This window comes from Thamnophis elegans, chromosome 4 (assembly GCF_009769535.1).
Source record: "Thamnophis elegans isolate rThaEle1 chromosome 4, rThaEle1.pri, whole genome shotgun sequence".
Classification (NCBI taxonomy): Eukaryota; Metazoa; Chordata; class Lepidosauria; order Squamata; family Colubridae; genus Thamnophis; species Thamnophis elegans.
In genome coordinates this window covers 84,730,989-84,749,513 of record NC_045544.1, presented here as the reverse complement: position 1 = coordinate 84,749,513, position 18,525 = coordinate 84,730,989, and the positions used below count along the sequence as shown (strand labels likewise).

Below are 18,525 nucleotides of genomic sequence, written 5' to 3'. Positions count from 1 at the left end.
AAGTAATTTGTGTGTGTGTGTGTGTTTGTGTGTGTGTGTGTGTTTTACTCGCCTCTGCTGGCGCGCGGGCTGGCACTTTTAAAAAATATTTCGGCAACCCAAAACTGTTAAAGCGAGGAGGCTGACCATTCAGCAGGCATGTTTATAATCATTTTCCGTTTCCTGTCTAAGGGGAACTACTTTGAGTGTGGAGTGTCTTCATTAATATAATCTGCCCCTTTCTCCTTCTGATGCTGTTTTGTAGGAGAGGGGAGAAAGATGGGTTCTCCCTTGGTGTGGTAGAGCCCTTCCAAAAGCCCCGGGGCTGTGTCCGACATAGGGCGGTATTGTAAACGTGTGGGTTGTTGTTGTGAGGGAATTGACACGCAGGAGCCATGTGCAAGACAGATCTTTATTATAACACAGGTGACAAGCGATTCAAACGTTCCCTGCAACTGTCAGGGTATTTATACTAGCACTCAGACCAACTGTCAAAACGACCAACCAATCAGGTCGCAGCTGGTATTTGCATATTGAATATGCAACACTCCTTTCCCCCAGATCAGTTGAAGGGGGGGGGTGGACACAACATTATAACAACAACTTTGAAAATTACATTTGCATATTTCCCCATGTTAAGTGAATTATTTTTATTAATACGATTCAAACAGCAGTTCCCCCATTTTTTTTTTCATTCCAAACAGCAGTTCCTTGAATGTACTATTAGCAATTCTGTTTCTCTTCCTCCTCCCTCCAGTAATTTTCACATTACGTTTCTCACATTTCACATTTCTTCCTTTCCCTCGTTACTTTATTCACATTTTATTTATTTAAAATTCCCCCCCCCCCCTTAACTGCGCATGCCCAAACAAAACAACTTTGATTCTCTCGGTCCAGGCTTGAAAATCGGCCCTGGAGGCGGCTCGCTGCTCGCAGATGGCTTGGACAGCAGAGGCACCGCCTTGTACGGAGGTGGGGACTGGCAGGCAGCACGGAGGTCTAGGAGGAGCGTTGAGAGAGGCTCCTCGGCTTCCCGTTGGGAAGCAGGCTCGCGGGGAGGCAGGGAGGGGCGGCTTCTCCTCAAGGCAGAGAACGGAGCTAGCAGGCAGGACAGGAGGATTTCAGGCCCCTGGAGGCAGCTAAGACAGGGGAACGATGGAAGGCCGAGGAGGCGTCGGGAGGCCGAGAAGGCAGGCTTCTCCTTTCCCTTCGTTGAGGCGCGGAGCTGAGGCCAGGAGGGCGAGGAAGCAAGGCAGGAGACGGATGGCAGGGACACGCTTCAGTCCTCCTCCTTCTTCCTCTCTCTCTCTCCTGGTCAGGCAGGCATCACGGGGAGGAATTCGTGCCCTGGAGGCAGCGAAGTGGAGACAGGGGCTTTGAGATGCTTGCAGCCTTCGTAGGACGGCCTCGGCAGAGGCAGCTGGAAACAGCTAGGTGCCTGGAAGGCAGGCAGGACAGGAAGGCAGGCCCTGGAGGCCTGTAGGCGCCGAAGGCATGCAACGAGCGGCTTCGGCAGGAGTTGAGGCACGGCGGCAAGGCTCGCAGTGGGCGCAGGCAGCACGGCCCGGAGAACGGAGGCAGCGACAGGGCTTCTGGCTGTCCTGTGGCTCCTTACTAGTTGGCTGATGTTGTTAGGCTCTGCGGGAATCGCATATCAATCCCACCTTCGTCGCCAGTATTGTAAACGTGTGGGTTGTTGTTGTGAGGGAATTGACACGCAGGAGCCATGTGCAAGACAGATCTTTATTATAACACAGGTGACAAGCGATTCAAACGTTCCCTGCAACTGTCAGGGTATTTATACTAGCACTCAGACCAACTGTCAAAACGACCAACCAATCAGGTCGCAGCTGGTATTTGCATATTGAATATGCAACAGGCGGCTTTTGCCCGCTTGCCTCACCAGCCATAAACCTCACCGCATGGCATTGGTTAGGATGCTTACTTTGGAGGAACTGGGAGATTTGGTAATATTTTTTATTTATTTTACATGATGTTTTTATTCTTGTTTTGTGATCCTGCCCAGGATCATAACATATAAAGGAGAATATTTGCAGCTCAGGTTTGAAATGAGGGGTCCTTGCTGCTATCTGAGCTTGGTTATTTTCTTGCAGATGTTTCATTGCCCAAATTAGGTATCATCATCAACTGGTCCGAACCGTAGGAACCCACCTCTTGGCTGACTGCATGCTTGCACATCGTGCCAAGCATGCAGTCAGCCAAGAACAGAATTGGCAAATGGTCAAGCAGAGAAATCTAACATCCTGGCATGCAATCTCACTCCTCCTTGTTCTTTGCACAAAGTATGGACAATCATCAATTGCTGACGTGAAAATCTAGTGAATTACTGGATGAATTGAAATTGTACGTGTCCTTCCATAGTCAGAAAGCAACAATTTTTCTCTTATTCTGCCAAGCTTAGGGAGGATATTATGCAATGATCATATCTACCTAATTCTTGATATATTTTTGTCACCTTTAAATCAATCTTAATACATTGACTGCCTGGACTTGTCCCTGAGGTTTTCTTGGCAAGACTTTCAGAAACCTTCTTCGTTGAAACAGAGAGAATGACTGGCCAAAAGTCACCCAGCTGGCTTCATCCCTAAGGCGGTGGTAGAACTCACCATCTTCTGGTTTCTAGCCTTGTGCCTTAACCACTTCACAAAACGGCTCTCAATTATATCTATACCTAAGCACAGTCTTGAGAGACTGGCCATTTTATCTAGCAATTTTCTAAGTGCTCTAAGTGCTCATTTAGTGAGGATATGGCTGTCAAACTCAGAATCACTCCCCCCCCCCCCGTTACAAACACTCCAGATGAAATCTTCACATACAAAAGAAGTTTAATCTTGGAAGGAAGAGCTCACTGGGGATTTTCAAAGTAAGAATTAGGATATCTAATAAGGAGGATAAAGTGGAATTTTTGATTGACCATGTGAGACTACATTTTATGATTCTGAAGAATGTTCTGAAGACTTTTCTTAAAACAATCAAGTGACTCTTAAGCACACTATTATCTGTGCAAAATATTCTGAGAATACACTTTCTAGAGATGGGGGATGTTTGGTTTTTAAACTGTTAAGATTAGTATGGTCAGGAATCTAGCTGCAAAATACAAAGCTGTTAAAACTAATTTTTCTTTTCTGTTTTAAATAAGAATAAACTATATTTTTGTTTAATAGACTTGTAATTTCTGTGGCTTATTATATGCTCAACTTGTTTCCTTCCTTTTACTCATTAAAAGTTGATTCTGAAATCTACATGACCTACATGAACATATGCCAGCTTAGATAATTTTTTACTGGTTTCAGAATAATTCTGGTGTGGTTTCAAAGAAGAGTTAATAATAATATGCACCATTTTTCAAAGCATGACATGATCTACACCAGTCAGGCATTCTTTAGAAATCCAGATTAAAATGACTGTTTCTGCAGTTTTTCATGTGCTTTGTATGCTATCTCTTTTCTCTCTGGAATTGTACTTTCCCTCCCAGAAACTTAGGGTGGGGTACGTGATTTGTCGCTTGCTTTTTAAAATGTGACATTGAAAAATTAACCCAGTTTGTTCCTTAATATGACACATCCCACAATGTTTTAATAGCCTGGGAAGTGCCATAGAGCAAGTGAATGAGTGAACTTGCTTGCTTGTTTACTTATTTACTTGTTCACTTTTTATGGTATCTTTCCAAACAGGTCAGATTTGGATTGAAGAACATCTAGCTTTGGAAAAGGGAGTTAGAACCACTACGCAGATTCAGAACAACACTGTGTGACATAGTTATGCCTTTTCGGCAGCTATTTTGCATGCACCAACAGAAGAGCAAGCGACAGCAATGGCGACCCTTGAAGACAAAAAGCTTTGCAGAGCCCAATAATCTTAGCCAACAGAACTATCACAGTTTGCTGGCAGAGTGCTTGAAGAAAGGGTGTTTGTTTGAAGACCTGTCCTTCCCAGCAGATGTGAGATCCATAGGCACAGGACCATTGCTCCAGAAACTGCCCCAAAAGATACAGTGGAAGAGGCCACATGTAAGTGATGCAATTTGTATTATGGGAACATTTTATTAAAAGAAAGAAAAGAAAATGGTTTTCTGAAATCTTAGTATGGAGGACTTGTTTTACAAAGATCGTCTTTGCTTAATGACCGGTCATTTAGTGACCATTTAAAGTTATGAAGGATTCTGAAAAAGACAATTATGACCTGGATTTGAAGTTCCAATACCCAGCCATGGTCACATGATTGTATTTTGGGAGCTCAGCAAGCAACCTGCATTTAAGGCTGTATGCAACATCTCATGTCTTGTGACTGTGAGTCACAATTTAAATTGTGGAAACCAATGTTTATTTTCAGTTTCCAGTAAAAACCACCCATTGTGAACAATAGGCTTGCTTAACAACCATGCCATTCACTTAATGATTGCCATAAAAAAAGTTGTAAAATTGTGTTGGTCATGTGATGACCTGCTTAAAGACTGGCACAATATACTTACTCTGCTCAATTATGATGATAAGTTGAAGACTACCTGTGGAGGTATAACACATGCTTTGCAATTCAAGGCCACATAATTTAGCTTTAAAAAAGACCAGATAATGAGAAAGTTATTAACTGCATACTTCAGAGAACCACAGTCAGGGTAGATCTGTACTTTCTACTCAACCCCTTGCTTGTACCAGAGGCTCAGTTTTCTGAATGCAGGAATGGAGGTTACATTGTGCCTGTTATTCCCGGCCCATTGCAAATATATCCTACTCTTGTGTTTTCTAGCGTCAATTCAAAAGTGCTATTTTTTAATGTGAAACTTCTTAAGTCCTTAAGAGAGGATGAACTCTGGCACTTTATTCTGTTCTTAAGCCTGCTCTAACTGAACTTCTCTTTTCCAGTGGCTGACTGTTGCAGACTAGCGGTGCCTTTGCCCTCATTTTTCTTTTAATTTTTTTGCTGTTGATTCATTAATGGATTGTTAACTAAACAAACTATCCTTATCTCTAGAAGTTCAGATTCCATTTAGCCATTACAACCTCCAGTGGCTATTCTTTTTTTTTTTTAAGTTTCTGCTTAGGCTAGGTTAAAGTAGCTTGCCTTTGCTTGTTTGCCCTTTGTGCACAATGCAGCTTCCAGTCCCTTTATTATTGCTTTTCTTTCAATATTGTGAAGTTGCAATTAGTGATGTTTGATAATATTATCTTTGATAATGGTTCTCTCGTTGGTAGTTTGATTAAGACATTATTTTTCTTTGTTTTTCTGATGTTAATCCCTCCTTATCTGGTTGTAGGTGGTGGTGAGGATATTTTTTTGCTCTTTGTATTTCCTTCTTAGCTTTTTTATCATCTCTTTTGAATGATGTATACATGTGGCTTATGTCTACAATATATATCCATTGATGGTTGATTTGTCTGAATGTCAAGCTTCCATGAAATGCCTGATATTTTTGGTTTTATTTAACTTTGGATTTTGGCTTGATATTTCCTTGTTGGTAGATGTATTATTCTTGGGCATATAAATGCGGTTTTGAGTGATTATCATTTTTTCTTACAAGAATAATACTAGTTTCAGTAGTTCCAGGGAAACTAAGAATGCAATTATCTGATTGTGAAAGCTCGAGGGATAAACACTGTATCAACAAAAGATGTATTATGTTAAAATATATCCACTTTATCTTTGAAAGAATGAACAGGCTGAACATTTATGTTTATATGACAAACACGTTCTGTTAACATTGATTCCTAAGAATAGTTTGACTCATCACATTTCTAGGCCTTCTTTTGATTCTCATTTAAATATTCATCACTACCAAATGCTACTGTATTTATGTTTTGACTTATTCAATTCAGAAATGAAAACAGTCACTTGGTCAGAACTATTCTGATTTCTTAGGACTGGTCTTAAATCAGATATTATAATGCTGGCAGGAAACACTTATTTAATTTTAGGCTGATCCTTGGTTATATGCTAGATTACAAACTCCCTATGTTACACTTCTTTCTTGAGTTTCAACATGTTTCATACTATAGCAAAACAAAAACGCTTATAATATTATAAATGTATTTATACAATAAGGCATTGTATAAACATAGTCTTGTATGGGTTTAAAGTGGCTTATATATACCTATATATTGCAGGAGCTGCATAAGAATCCAATCTTTTATTCTACCAACAAAAAAAGGCTTGCACTATGTCAAGGACCGATAGGTAAGAAATATTTCAAGAGAGAATGCCTTTTGTGTGAATATTTAGAATGTGTCAAGTTTAGCTTAGTCTACCAGATCTATTTCAAGAATAGTAGCTCTGGGAAAAGCCCATTCTAACTTGGAATGGTCTGGCAGAAACAGTGATGTGCGGTGAAGCTTATGGCTGGTGAGGCAAAAAGAAAAAAAGCGGCTTGACAGTGGGCAAAAAGAGGTTTAAAGGAGGAGAAGCTACTGGGAGAGGAAGGGCTGATGTGGGGAGAAGGACCAGTAGACGATGCGGCACTGCACAGGCTCCAGGATGAGCTCAAACCGCTCCTCTACCCACTGGAAGGGCCACTTCTCTGCCACACACTGCACCATGATGTCCAGCAGGGACTCCAGGCTCTACGTCTTGCCAAAGGGCAGCACTCCAAATGCGGCATAAGCCGCGGCCAGGGCAGAGGGGAAAGTGGCGGCAGTGGAGGAAGCAGCAGTGGTGGCCGATGAAGTTCCCGTGACGCAAAGTGCCCGAGTGGCAGCATCGGTGGTGGCGTGAATGTTGGCCTCAGTGGGGGTGGGACACTTTGCATCACGGGAGCTGCCAAGTGCCTTTGCTGCACACCCGGGTATGGTGCTGGCCTGCAGTCAGCCCAGCACCATACCTGGGTCTGCAGCAAAGGCACTTGGCGGCTCCCATGATGCAAAGTGCCCTGCCGCCACCAAGGCCACTGCCTGCCCGCTGCCCCGGCCTGCAGCCAGCCCAGCAGTTAAGTCTGTGGGCTTTACTTCTCAGTAGCCTCATATTCACTTACCATGTTTGTTGGCCATAAACTCCCAAGTGGCTTCCATATGCAGATTGCTTTAATTTCCCATGTTGGGGATGATAATAACAATAATGTCTTAATGCACACTTAATCATTCTTAAGGGAGAGTTTTTGAAATAAGAGACCTCTAAGTCTTCTGACTATAGATGGTTCTGCTCTTGGCGGCTCCCGTGATGCAAAGTGGACAGTTGAACTTGCTCAGAGCATGAACTTTTCCAACACAGGCGCATTTTACAAGCAAGGCTCCTGCTGCTAGATTGCGCAGTTGCTCAACTGCAAGGCATGATTCACTGCTCCCAGATCAGGAGGCGGGAGAATCACGTGCCTCCTTTGCATACAAAATTTTTCGCTTTTTAATCCTTGCTTAACTCTTAAAAGGCGAAAAATTCCTTATGCAAAGGAGGCCCATAGTTCTCTAGCCTCCTCCTACAGTTAACACTAAGCAGACTCAAAGTCACTGTGACTTGGAGTCTGGAAGCAACTACCTTGAATTAAAGAATTATTATTCTTTAAAATTCTTTCCTTTTCCTCATGACTGATGAGGCCACGCCTCCCCTGCCTCTAGTGACTGCACGTCCCTGGGCAGAAAATAGGCTGCTCCAAATTGAGCTATGTAGCCTATATTTGGAATTATTAGAATTCTGCCTCTACTTATTTAGTATATGTGCAGTATAAGCTTAAATGGCTATACATTTTTTAGATGAAATTTTCAGAAAAGTTAGCCTATGAAAAATAATTAAATTTCATGGAAGGTTCTGACTTGAAATAAGGCAGATTAAAACCAATTGCTCCAATTTAAGTAAAGGACATTTTGCTGCCCATTTGGGATTTCTCCAGCAATAAAAAATATAAAAATAAAAATATAAAGTCAACCACACAACCATAAATATATGCAAATGGAACAAACATGCAATTTTAAAAGAATTTTTTTGTAAGTTAATTGTGTGAGCTGTCCAGATATGAAATGGGCAGTTATACAAATTGAATAACCAAATAAAATTTCACTAGAAATATAAAAGTTCTGCTTTCTAACCTAAGCTTCAGTTACAAATTTACTACTGAAGATGAAATGCATTCTACAGAATATGGCACCAAGCTACATTTGGCCTCTATTAGTCAGTTCCTGGTTAATTATACAAGTAATAAATACCTGAATGTATACTGCCTTCTATTTAGTGCCTGAAATAAGGTGAACAAACAGTTTTTAGGTCACCGTCTGTTTTCCTTAATTTTGGTACAGAGAACTGCTGGTTTTTGGCTGCAGTGGAAGCATTAACATTTCATGAAGACATTTTATTTAATGTGGTACCACGAAACCAGAGCTTTGAGAGGAAGAAATATGCTGGAATATTTCATTTCAAGGTGAGCATAATTCTCGGTACAGCTATCTGATGAAACATCCTAACAGTAAAAATGTCAGATTTCTGTAAATGTAATCAATAATTCAGGCAGTTCTGTCAATATATGAATTAGCCTTCATCAACGTAGTTCTCTTTAGAGGTTTAGGATAGGAATTGCCATTGATATGGGCCTTTGCACAAGGGAATAATAAAATAGAGGGAAAATATGTGTCATGATGTCATTGCATGAATGACATGATTTATGTACCATGCTATATTAGTCATGTGAAATAGTAGGTGCAGATTACATAATACATATCTCATTTGCACAATGATGCATGTGAGATTATTGTGATAAGGATTATTATTGCAAGGAGGAAAATGACCACATTATCCCATGAAACAAATCAAAAACATTATGTAGTCTGGATACTTAACTTTTTCAAGCAAGAAAAATCTTTTCATCTGAAGTGCTTTAATTTTATCAAATGCATGCTCCTCCTTATCACTTCAGATCCTGGAGATCCATCTGACTTTCATATAACCCGAACTCATCTCTTCAAACATTATTGTTTTGATCATTATCATATTACTGTTGCAAAAAGTTCACTTATACTTTCCTGCAGTTATGGTTTGATCATCAATGAGCAGGATTAGATAATGCCCTTTCTCCGTCTTTGAAATAGGAGCATGATCATTGTGTTTTCCCTTCCCTTTTTTTTTCAGTTCTGGCATTTTGGAGAATGGATTGATGTTGTAGTAGATGATCGACTACCAGTAAATGAAACTGGTCAGCTTGTTTTTCTTTCTTCTGCTAATAAGAACCTATTCTGGGGAGCTCTTCTGGAAAAAGCTTATGCCAAGTATGTGATTTCCTTAGCATTCTATTATGGATCTTATTCAGTCTATTTAAAATCTATTGTTATAATAGTCCAGAGGTTGGCAACTTGTGGCTCTGGAGCCACATATGGCTCTTTCATCCCTCTGCTGAGGCTCCCTGTCGTTGGTTGGCTCCACAATTGATAGGGCTTTCGGTTTGGATAGATAGAAGAAAAAGGATGCCATGCTAGGAGGAGACTCTATGGTGGGAGAACTGGACTTCCAATCAGCTCCAGAATTGAACGGGGGGCTTCCGGTTGCGACCTTTGTGGCTCCTTGAGGGTTTAAGGTTGATGAGCCCTGTTATAGTCTAACATTCATTTTTAAAAATACCTGGCAAAATTCTCTTGGCAGGCTGTGTGGTTCTTATGAAGATCTACAGATTGGGCAAGTGTCGGAAGCGCTGGTAGATTTCACAGGGGGAGTTAATATGACAATAAAGTTGGCTGATGCATCACCTGATCTCTGGGACATCTTGATAAGAGCAACCTACAGCAGCTCGCTCATGGGGTGCCAGACTCATGCAGGGGTAAGAGCTTTCTTTCTTTTCTCTCACATTATTATTTTAAAAAAATTATCCTGTAGTTCCCTATATGTCATTTATTGAAGTAAGTGAGACATTTCCTCTATTAGTTGCCCAGCAAAGAACATTATGTGATAAAAGAGATTATTCTAATAAAGGAGATGAAAAACAAGATTTTTGGTGCCTTCTTTTAAGAGCACAAATGTCCCCTAAAAAATAGTATTAAAAAAGAATAAGGTGAATATGAATCACTTTATAAGAACTTTGGGGGGGGGGGAAGCCTAAAACACTTGCATTAATGAAAGACATAAATTATTTGTCATTTAAGAGTATCTTTTCTATAGCCCCATCTGTCTTAGAAACATTTTGGAAGGAGTTATATAAATTGTATTGTATTCTATATCAGTGATGGCTCACCTTTTTTTCCTTGCATGCTGAAAGCGTGCAGGCTCGACAGCATGCCCACGGACGCCCACACCCATAATGCAATTTGTGTGCGACACCCCCTGCATGCCATGCCCCCTTGTGCATGCACCCGCAACACCCTCCCATGCTCTCCTTCCACATATGCACGTGTGACACCCCCTGTGCCCCATTTTGGGTCTAGCAGGCCTCACTGAAGCCTCCTGGGACAAAAAATGGAACGTGGGGGGCACCACACCCCTGCTCCCATGCATGTATGCAGGCCCCCCCATCCCGTGCATGCATTTGTGTCTCCTGCATGTGCACATGACCCCTCCACCCTCTGTGCATGTCCATGCATCTCCCGCATGAGCAGCAAAGACCCAAAAATCAGCTGCCTGGCAGGAGGCGCACATGCATGCGTGTGGAGTTGGGCTGGGCTACAGTGTGCATGCCCACAGAGAGGGCTCCACGTGCCACCAGTGGCACAGTTACCATAGGTTTGCCATCACAGTTCTATACAAATACGTAATTTATTTAAAATCAGATTTTGATGATTTCATATGTGGAGATAAAAAGATATTGCTTCTATTCTCCTTTTCTGCACTATGCTGCAGCTCAGCAATTTTTTTCTAATTTTTCTAAGATGAACATTTTTTATCCAGCAGCTGAATCATCCCCATCATTTCACAATAGTTTGCAGAAAGTTTAGTGGGGAGTTTAGCTCAAACTGCTTACAAATATTCAGAATGGATCAAGTACCTGTTGTTTTCTCTTAAAACTGTATTGGTTCCACTAGGCAGGAAGAAAATAGTTCACAGCATGGTGAAATATGTTGATTTGTTTTTTCCTACAGCCAACAAGAGTCCTAGCAAATGGCTTAGTGGCTGGTCACGCCTATGCTGTGACTGGCATTCGAAAGGTAAGCGCACGCTTGCTTTGATAATTCCAAACATGGTTTCCTTAATGGGTTTATATTCTTAACTTCTGTCTTACATGACAAGGAAGAAATTTAGAAATAAGCTGTGTATTTAGCATTTTTAAGCAGTGAATGAAGCCAACAGTTCATCATTTTGAGATAAATGCATATCTTTATTGACTCACACCTGACTATTTGATTTCTGGCTTTCATTTTGTATTTCTGGTTATCTGTTGTTGTTTAGCTTGCTATATCTACAACCTTTTGGTGACTGAAGGCCAGATTTAATATTTTTTGTATGCCAAAGGGCACTGTAGTAGGGGCACTAATGCAAGTGGGAAGGCAATGTTGAGACGGGTGGTATGAAAACTTTTCATACCATCCAGGTAGTATGAAAACTTAAGACGTTTCTTAAGCTTCAAGAAAGAGTTTAGTGAAGTTTTTTAAAAACAATAGTATGATGCCAGTTTAAGAACTTATATTTGATGATCTTGGTGTACATCTTCTACCTCAAAATGAAGAACAATTCTGAAGCTGATGTTCAGTAGCAAAGACAAAAAAGATTCTTAGGGAATATTCTTTAAGGAATATGTTTGGGCCTGCACTTGGAGCAGGGAAAGGACTAGAGCTAAGCAGAAAAACACTAGGCAAAAATCTGCATTTTTCTTATTTATTATAAGCTGAATCCCCCTTCCTCTTACCTTAGCTAGACTTAGAATCACTAACTTCAATTTTAACTGACTGAAAATTCACAGTAATGAGGAAGGGGCTGGGGAAGCACAAAAACCTTTGTAGGGCTGTCACATAGAGACCAAAGCTATGAATGATATTTTGCAAAACCTGTGAAGGCACAGAGGCAGCTGCGGTGCTGCTTTACCATATTCCCTTTAATGGCATGAATAAAAGATAGAAGAGTAATAGCTAGCCTCTTGTGTACATCAAAAGCAGTAACTATTCATGAGCTCTGCTGACAGTAGCTAAGCTAAGCTGAGGAAATTTGATCTTGCTAAAATGAGGACAGTGGGAAATGGAGGGGGTCTAGTGTTTTCTTTTAAAAATCATATGGCCAAAATACTGAGCACATGCACTATATCAGAAGTAGTATTCACCCAGTTCTGACAGGTTCTGGAGAACTGGTAGTGGAAATTTTGAGTAGTTCGGAGAACTGGCAAATAGGCTGGCCCCGCCCCTTTGCCTCCCAGCTGATCTTCTAAACATGAGAACAGAGCTGGAAAGCAGGTTAGTGTGGTGGGGAGGGAATGGGGATTTTGCAGTAACCTTCCCCTGCCATGCCCACAAAGCCACACACGCAAAGCCACACCACACCCACAAAGCCATGGCCACAGAACTGGTAGTAAACATGTTTTGAATCCCACCACTGCACTATATCTAGTTTCCACTTTGCATACTGAATGCAAGCCACCCAACCACATTTTAACCTAGCATGGTATGTGAAATCAGCCAGGTGGTTAGTATGCTGAATAATAGATACTACAAATATATCTCACTGTGGTAAAGAAGACTAGAATTAGATTATTTCTGTGTACAGTCTATAGTTCCAATGTTGAATATTGATGGGCAACTTCAGATTCCTCATAGCTCTCTCTATGGTTCTTTATCTTTGTATTTTAGACAGGGCACCCCTTCTAATATAGATTATCCTCTTTAAAGTCAGAACCATAGCCTTTTTCCCAGTTCTCTAGTACGTCACCTGTACATTTGGCTTCTTTTGGTAAATGGCAAACTATTTATTAATGGATCAAAATCTGGCAGAAGACAAAATTGGACTTATGGAACCTGAACGCCCTTGCAATATTTAGGCAACAAGTTACTCAGTATTTACTAAACCCATACTGATATCATGTATTTTACTTAGAAAGTTATAGTTACCCAAAGCAATGAAAAGTTGAAGAATAATTCTTACTGTACCAATCTCTTATTGTTTCCCAAAGGTGACATGCAAACATGGACCTGAAAATTTAGTAAGGCTAAGAAATCCCTGGGGAAAAGTTGAGTGGAAAGGGGATTGGAGTGACAGGTGAGTCCTTACAGCAAAATGAAGTGACACTTCAGATGGATGCAACCTCAATGCCACCCGCAGGCAGAGATTAACACAGACAAGGTCATCAGTTAGAACACAACACTGAGCTGTTTGAAAGATCAGACAGCACTAGTGGAACTGAACTTGGGTGAACCTTAAACACATTACACCAAAAAACCAGAAAATAAAACATGGTGGTGCAGCTGTATGAAAAAGAAACTTTATAACTTCCTTGGTTTCACCCAAGACAGATTAAATCTCAGGACTCCTATTTATTTAGGAGGAACTTCAATAGCCCAAATTAATTGGAGACTTTTAAATATGTCTTGATCAAAAGTGAGAATACCAGCAACTTCTATAAGCAGTTATGATGGGGGCTGAGAAAAATCCATAGGAAGTGAATCTTTTTCGGATAAAGTTTTGATAAAGTTTTCCTTGATAGCACTGATTTTAGTTGTGATAGTAGTATTATTTGTTGATTTAAAGATATAGAATTAATAATAGCAAAGCAATAAATTTATCTGTAGTTTAACAGAATGTTAATGCACTAACTATGTAAAAATGATCCTGTATATTAACAATAATATATTGAGGAATCCATAGAAAGTAAATTTACATAGTAAATCAGCTGACTTCTCTTTAAAACATTATTTAAGGCTTCTTCTTTATATGCAAAAACATTTTGAGGATTAACTAGGATAAAAGAAGAGGGAAAACATTGAATTTAATAAGTTATATATTTTTTCATGTTTAAATTTAAATTGCATTTTTACATTTAAATTTAAATTGTACTGTTTAACATCCACTCATTCAGCACTGTATGACGTACTGAATGAGTCATCATAGTTGTGGATTTCCTTGAGGATAAATGATTGAGATTCAGGTGGTCAGTGATTGGCTCACAATTATGACATCAGAGTGTCCCAGGGTCACATAAGTGGTCGGTTGCTAATATTTTACTATTGGTTCAGGTGCTCTCCCGCACAACACTTCTGTGCATGTGCAGAAATGTCTGAGTGGGTAGGCGGAGCCTCCCACCGCCACTACTACTGGTTCGCCCGATCCAGGCTGCACCGGGAGCAACCCAGCTCTTGGTCACATGATCACTATTTGTGACTTTAGTGCTGACTTCTAACAGCAAGTCAATAGGGAAGTTGGCGGGAGATCGCAAATGGCAATCACATGTAGTTGCCTAAGAAGAGCAACTGGGGCTGACAAAATTGCTGTTGTAAATTGGCATGGTTGCCTGACCTCATGCCTTATAACCACATTATTTAGTAATAGAGTAGCTGGTCCCAAGTACCATAGACAAATGGGGGTTCCCAGTAACAAATCAATCAAATTCAGGTATTATCTGAAAATGTCAATATCCTCTGAATTTTGTAATGCAATTTTCCACCTAAACATTATATATCAGGCAAATAAACATGCCCCGTTAATTTAGGGCTGGAGAAATGAGAATAGGTAATTTGGGTGGCCAGAAAAGCTGTAATTCAGCAGAAGCTCTTTCTGAACTGAATGTGTTGCCTGAGAGTTCAGACCTTCACTGAACCTGTAATTCTTAATGCATCAAAACTGAGTGAGCTCTGTTTTACGATCATCTTTTTTCATTTACTTTAGCTCTGGAAAATGGGAGCTGCTCAGCCCCAAAGAGAAGATTTTGCTACGAAGAAATTCCGATGATGGAGAATTCTGGTACTTTCATGAAATAATAAATGGCTATGTCTTTCAATCTATTCTTTTCCCAGATGCTTTTGCTCAGTACCGGTATTATTTTGAACAATCTTCTTCATTTAAGTTTGTGCCTCTGAATAGAAGTGGTGGGGCTGAAACAGGGAAAGATGAAAAAGGGAAAATGTTGCCCCATCCCTCATGGGGTGAATATCACAAACTTTCTCCACTGATGTGCTTCATTTGAATCACCTTCCAGTTGAACTGCTTCATCTAACCTTTTCACAGCCACAATAGGTTTACTCAATCCAGGATACCCTAAGTTCTAGCAATCAGAAATCAGGGGTGGTATTCAGCTGGTTTGCAACCGGTTCAGGAAAACCGGTAGGGGAAATTTGGTGTAATTCGCTGAACTGGTAATGACCTCTGGTTGGCCCTGTCCCCGTGCCCAGTTGCCTAGTTGTCACTCGCATCGCCGTGCTCTCGCCTCACCTGCCCGCTCACCCTGCCTGCCTTGCCTGCCTCCTCGCCACCTGCTTGCCCTGCCCACCTGCTTGCTCACCCCACCTACCTGCCCACTCACTGCCTGCTCGCCACATGCCCCCCCACCCACTGCATCTGTCCTCCAAGAGCATGTTTCTCTATTTTTATTTTAGGGAAATACAATATTATGCCTTTTAATATTTCCTAAAATATTTAATTCTTCTGGGAGAGTATGGCTTCCCACATGTGTTCGCAAAATAAAGCATTAAGATAGCAATAGAACTTATTCTTATATACCACTTCAGAAAGCTTTATTGCAGCTATCTTGAAACTTCCAAAGAGTATTATGCAAAGATGAAGCTAACTTGTTTTCCACTGCTCCAGAATGGAGGCTTAAAATTAATGGTAAGAAACTGCAGAGATACAGATTCCTCATTAAATATTAGACGAACTTCCCAACTACAAGAGTTGGTGTAGTCTCAGAAAGTGGTGGACTAGTTACAGTTATTGCTGCATTTCCTATATGGAGTTGGATGAGATAAGATGAGATTTGAATCTAAAATCTTTTATAAAATCAGACACATCTTATTCCAACCTATACCAATGAAATTTTGCAAGTAGTTTATGTTTGGTTTAAAAAGGGCCATTTATGAAAGCACAAGCTTGTCACACGTTTCCACATACATTCATTCTTGTCACCACATATGTAATCACATGCATACATTTCACACAAGCATTTAATATGCACAATGGTTTTATGCATATGCACAAATGTTCACACATGCTCCATAACTATGTGTCAGAAAGCTATTTGTTCCATGGTTTCATGCTATAAGATTTTACCACTAGGTGGCAATATCAACATAGATTTTAATGTTATGCTTTTTAACAAATAACATTCCCCAGGAAATTTTGTGGCTCTTGCCTTTTCACTCTTCACTCATATTCATGCTTCAGCACTAATGATATGTCAGGCATTTTACTCAAATCTGCATTACCTATCCGCTTGGTCAATGCTAATTAGACAAGGTGACAGGTGATTAAAAAAAGAGTAAGTTCCTGATTTACCTATCTGGTCATAAAACAAGGTGGGGCCTTTTATTCTTTAATCATAGGATGTCACTGGAAGACTTGAAAATTCATTTTGTGGATCTGAGTGTCTGTAAATGACTCCTGATCTCATGAGTCCGGAAGATGGGAAGAAGTGGATGTGCTCCATGCAGTTTGGCAAATGGATCAAAGGAAGCACAGCAGGTGGCAAATGGAAGAACTTCAGCGGTGAGACTTTCTGGGGAGATGAGGTTTGAAAAAATAATCCCTTGATTTAAGGAGCTGTGCCTCTGTTCCCTTATAATAATGTCATCTGAGCAACTTGAAGACAATTATATAATATTGAATGACAGGATATCAAAATGCTCAGTTAATTCTAGCTGAAGAATACTTCTTAAGCTATTTCTGTTGAATAATGATGTACTTCAGAATGCACATCAGCTTAACATAAGACTGCTCCCCAAAAAGTGATTTCCCCCCCTTTGCAGAGTTGGTGGGCAGTTTCCCACAAGCAGGAACTGATAAGAATATGAACTGCCTTCAACAGACAAATTGCAGGTAGTCCATGCTTAACAATGGTAATACGGACCCGAATGCCCATTGCTAAGGGATGTGATCATAAAGTATGATGTTATGTGACTGCATTTGCTTAGCAACAACAATCCTGTTGTGAATATTAAGTGAGGAGTGCAGGACCTCACTAAACAAGTGACTAGGACTCTTGACTTCCTGCCCACCTCCTTATTTACTTTGCTTGTGGGAACAGGCAGAGAAGTTCACATGTGGCGAGCACATGATCTCAGGGACACTGCAACAATGGCAACTTTGAGGATGAGATGTCAGTCATCTTCATTCAGTGCCTTCAATTGTAGCTTCAAATGAATGGTTACTAAATGAGGACTATATCATTTGTTTAGAGCAGTGGTTCAGTCCATCGCCCTCTTGGTGCTACAAACTGATCCTCGGTGCCCCCCACCCGGTGGTGGAATTCAAATTTTTTACTACCAGTTCTGTGGGCATGGCTTGGGTGGGCGTGGCTGGGAAGGTCATGTGACTGGGTGGTTTGCATGACGGAAGGAAGATAGTAACAGTAAATTCAAAACTGTAACAATTAATTGCACATTTATTCAAATCTAATTTAAAAAACCTTTTTAGTTAATGTTAATTCAACAAAATTGTTGAGCATGATCCAGTGATACCAGGTTTTCAAAGTCTGATAGTCATTTTCAAGAACCTTAGTAACTAGTAACTTAGTAAACTCAGTAAAATTTAGTAACTACTTGACTGTTCAGTAATTCTGTGTAATACAGTACATGCCTGATCATTCACAACACACACTGCTGCTTTCTGTTTTTTCCCCAAAATAACAGGGTGGGGTGAGGGTAGAGAAGGAAGAAGACTTTGTTCTGTGGTACCTGCCCATTCAGAAATGCTCATTACACTGCTCCATGTGATCAGAACTTTCCGTATTCCTCAATATATTGGTGCCCAGCAGCTGGTCAAAATCCTAGTAGTACTTATGGAGCTGTAGATGATACTATGGCAAAATACAAGCCTTGCAGCTCATGCATACTCACACAACTTAAGAGTGATGCCATTATCCGGTTTATCTGTGACAAAGGTCTCACTGTGCATAAATATCAAGATAGGAAGGGCACTTTATTAAAACAAACTGCAGTGTTTTTGACTCCATTTGGTTATAAAACATCTTGTTTGGCATACTGGGAACATTTGGACAGCATTTTCTTCTAATATGGGACGTTGTTCTATCAGAATTTTGTTTTGCTTTGTTTTTTCCTGTATGTGACAATATCCAACTTTGGATAGTAACTAGACCATTTTTTAATTTACTTTTTAAAAACAGTATATGTTGGAATGCTTATCCCTTTTCCACAATCTCCCCCTATGTTTCAGCCTTCAATGACATTACTTTGCAACTCAAAGTTTGAGAAATCACCCCAAGTGTCCTTCCTCCCGCTTCTCCTCGCTTTTTAAGGCCACCTCTATGAATGGAGCAAGGAGGCAGAGGGGGGCTAGCCTCTCTTCCCCCCCCCCACATGTTTACTGTGTTGCATTTCTAAAGTGGGAGGGGTAGAGACAGTTGAGAGTAGTGCATCCGTGTGGAGCAGGTGCAAGAGTGATTGGGGGGGTGGCTCCCTTGCACACGCTAGCTGCAGCGCAATCAATGTGGAGATGGCTTGTAGCGCAGTCCCAGAAAGGGAGTTAGAAGTAAAGCCATTTCTA

General features: G+C 40.7%; 1 protein-coding gene across 1 annotated transcript in view; it reads left to right on the top strand.

Annotated features, from left to right (window-relative positions):
* The first annotated feature begins 3,686 nt into the window (after positions 1-3,686).
* The window catches only part of LOC116506934 (calpain-14-like), a 35,068-nt gene continuing 20,229 nt past the window's right edge, over positions 3,687-18,525 (top strand). The window contains 10 exon segments of the mRNA XM_032214824.1: positions 3,687-4,010; positions 6,102-6,171; positions 8,214-8,335; positions 9,040-9,176; positions 9,547-9,721; positions 10,974-11,039; positions 12,989-13,074; positions 14,698-14,772; positions 16,347-16,396; positions 16,399-16,509. Coding sequence (XP_032070715.1) covers positions 3,762-4,010; positions 6,102-6,171; positions 8,214-8,335; positions 9,040-9,176; positions 9,547-9,721; positions 10,974-11,039; positions 12,989-13,074; positions 14,698-14,772; positions 16,347-16,396; positions 16,399-16,509 — 1,141 coding nt within the window. The 5' untranslated portion in view covers positions 3,687-3,761.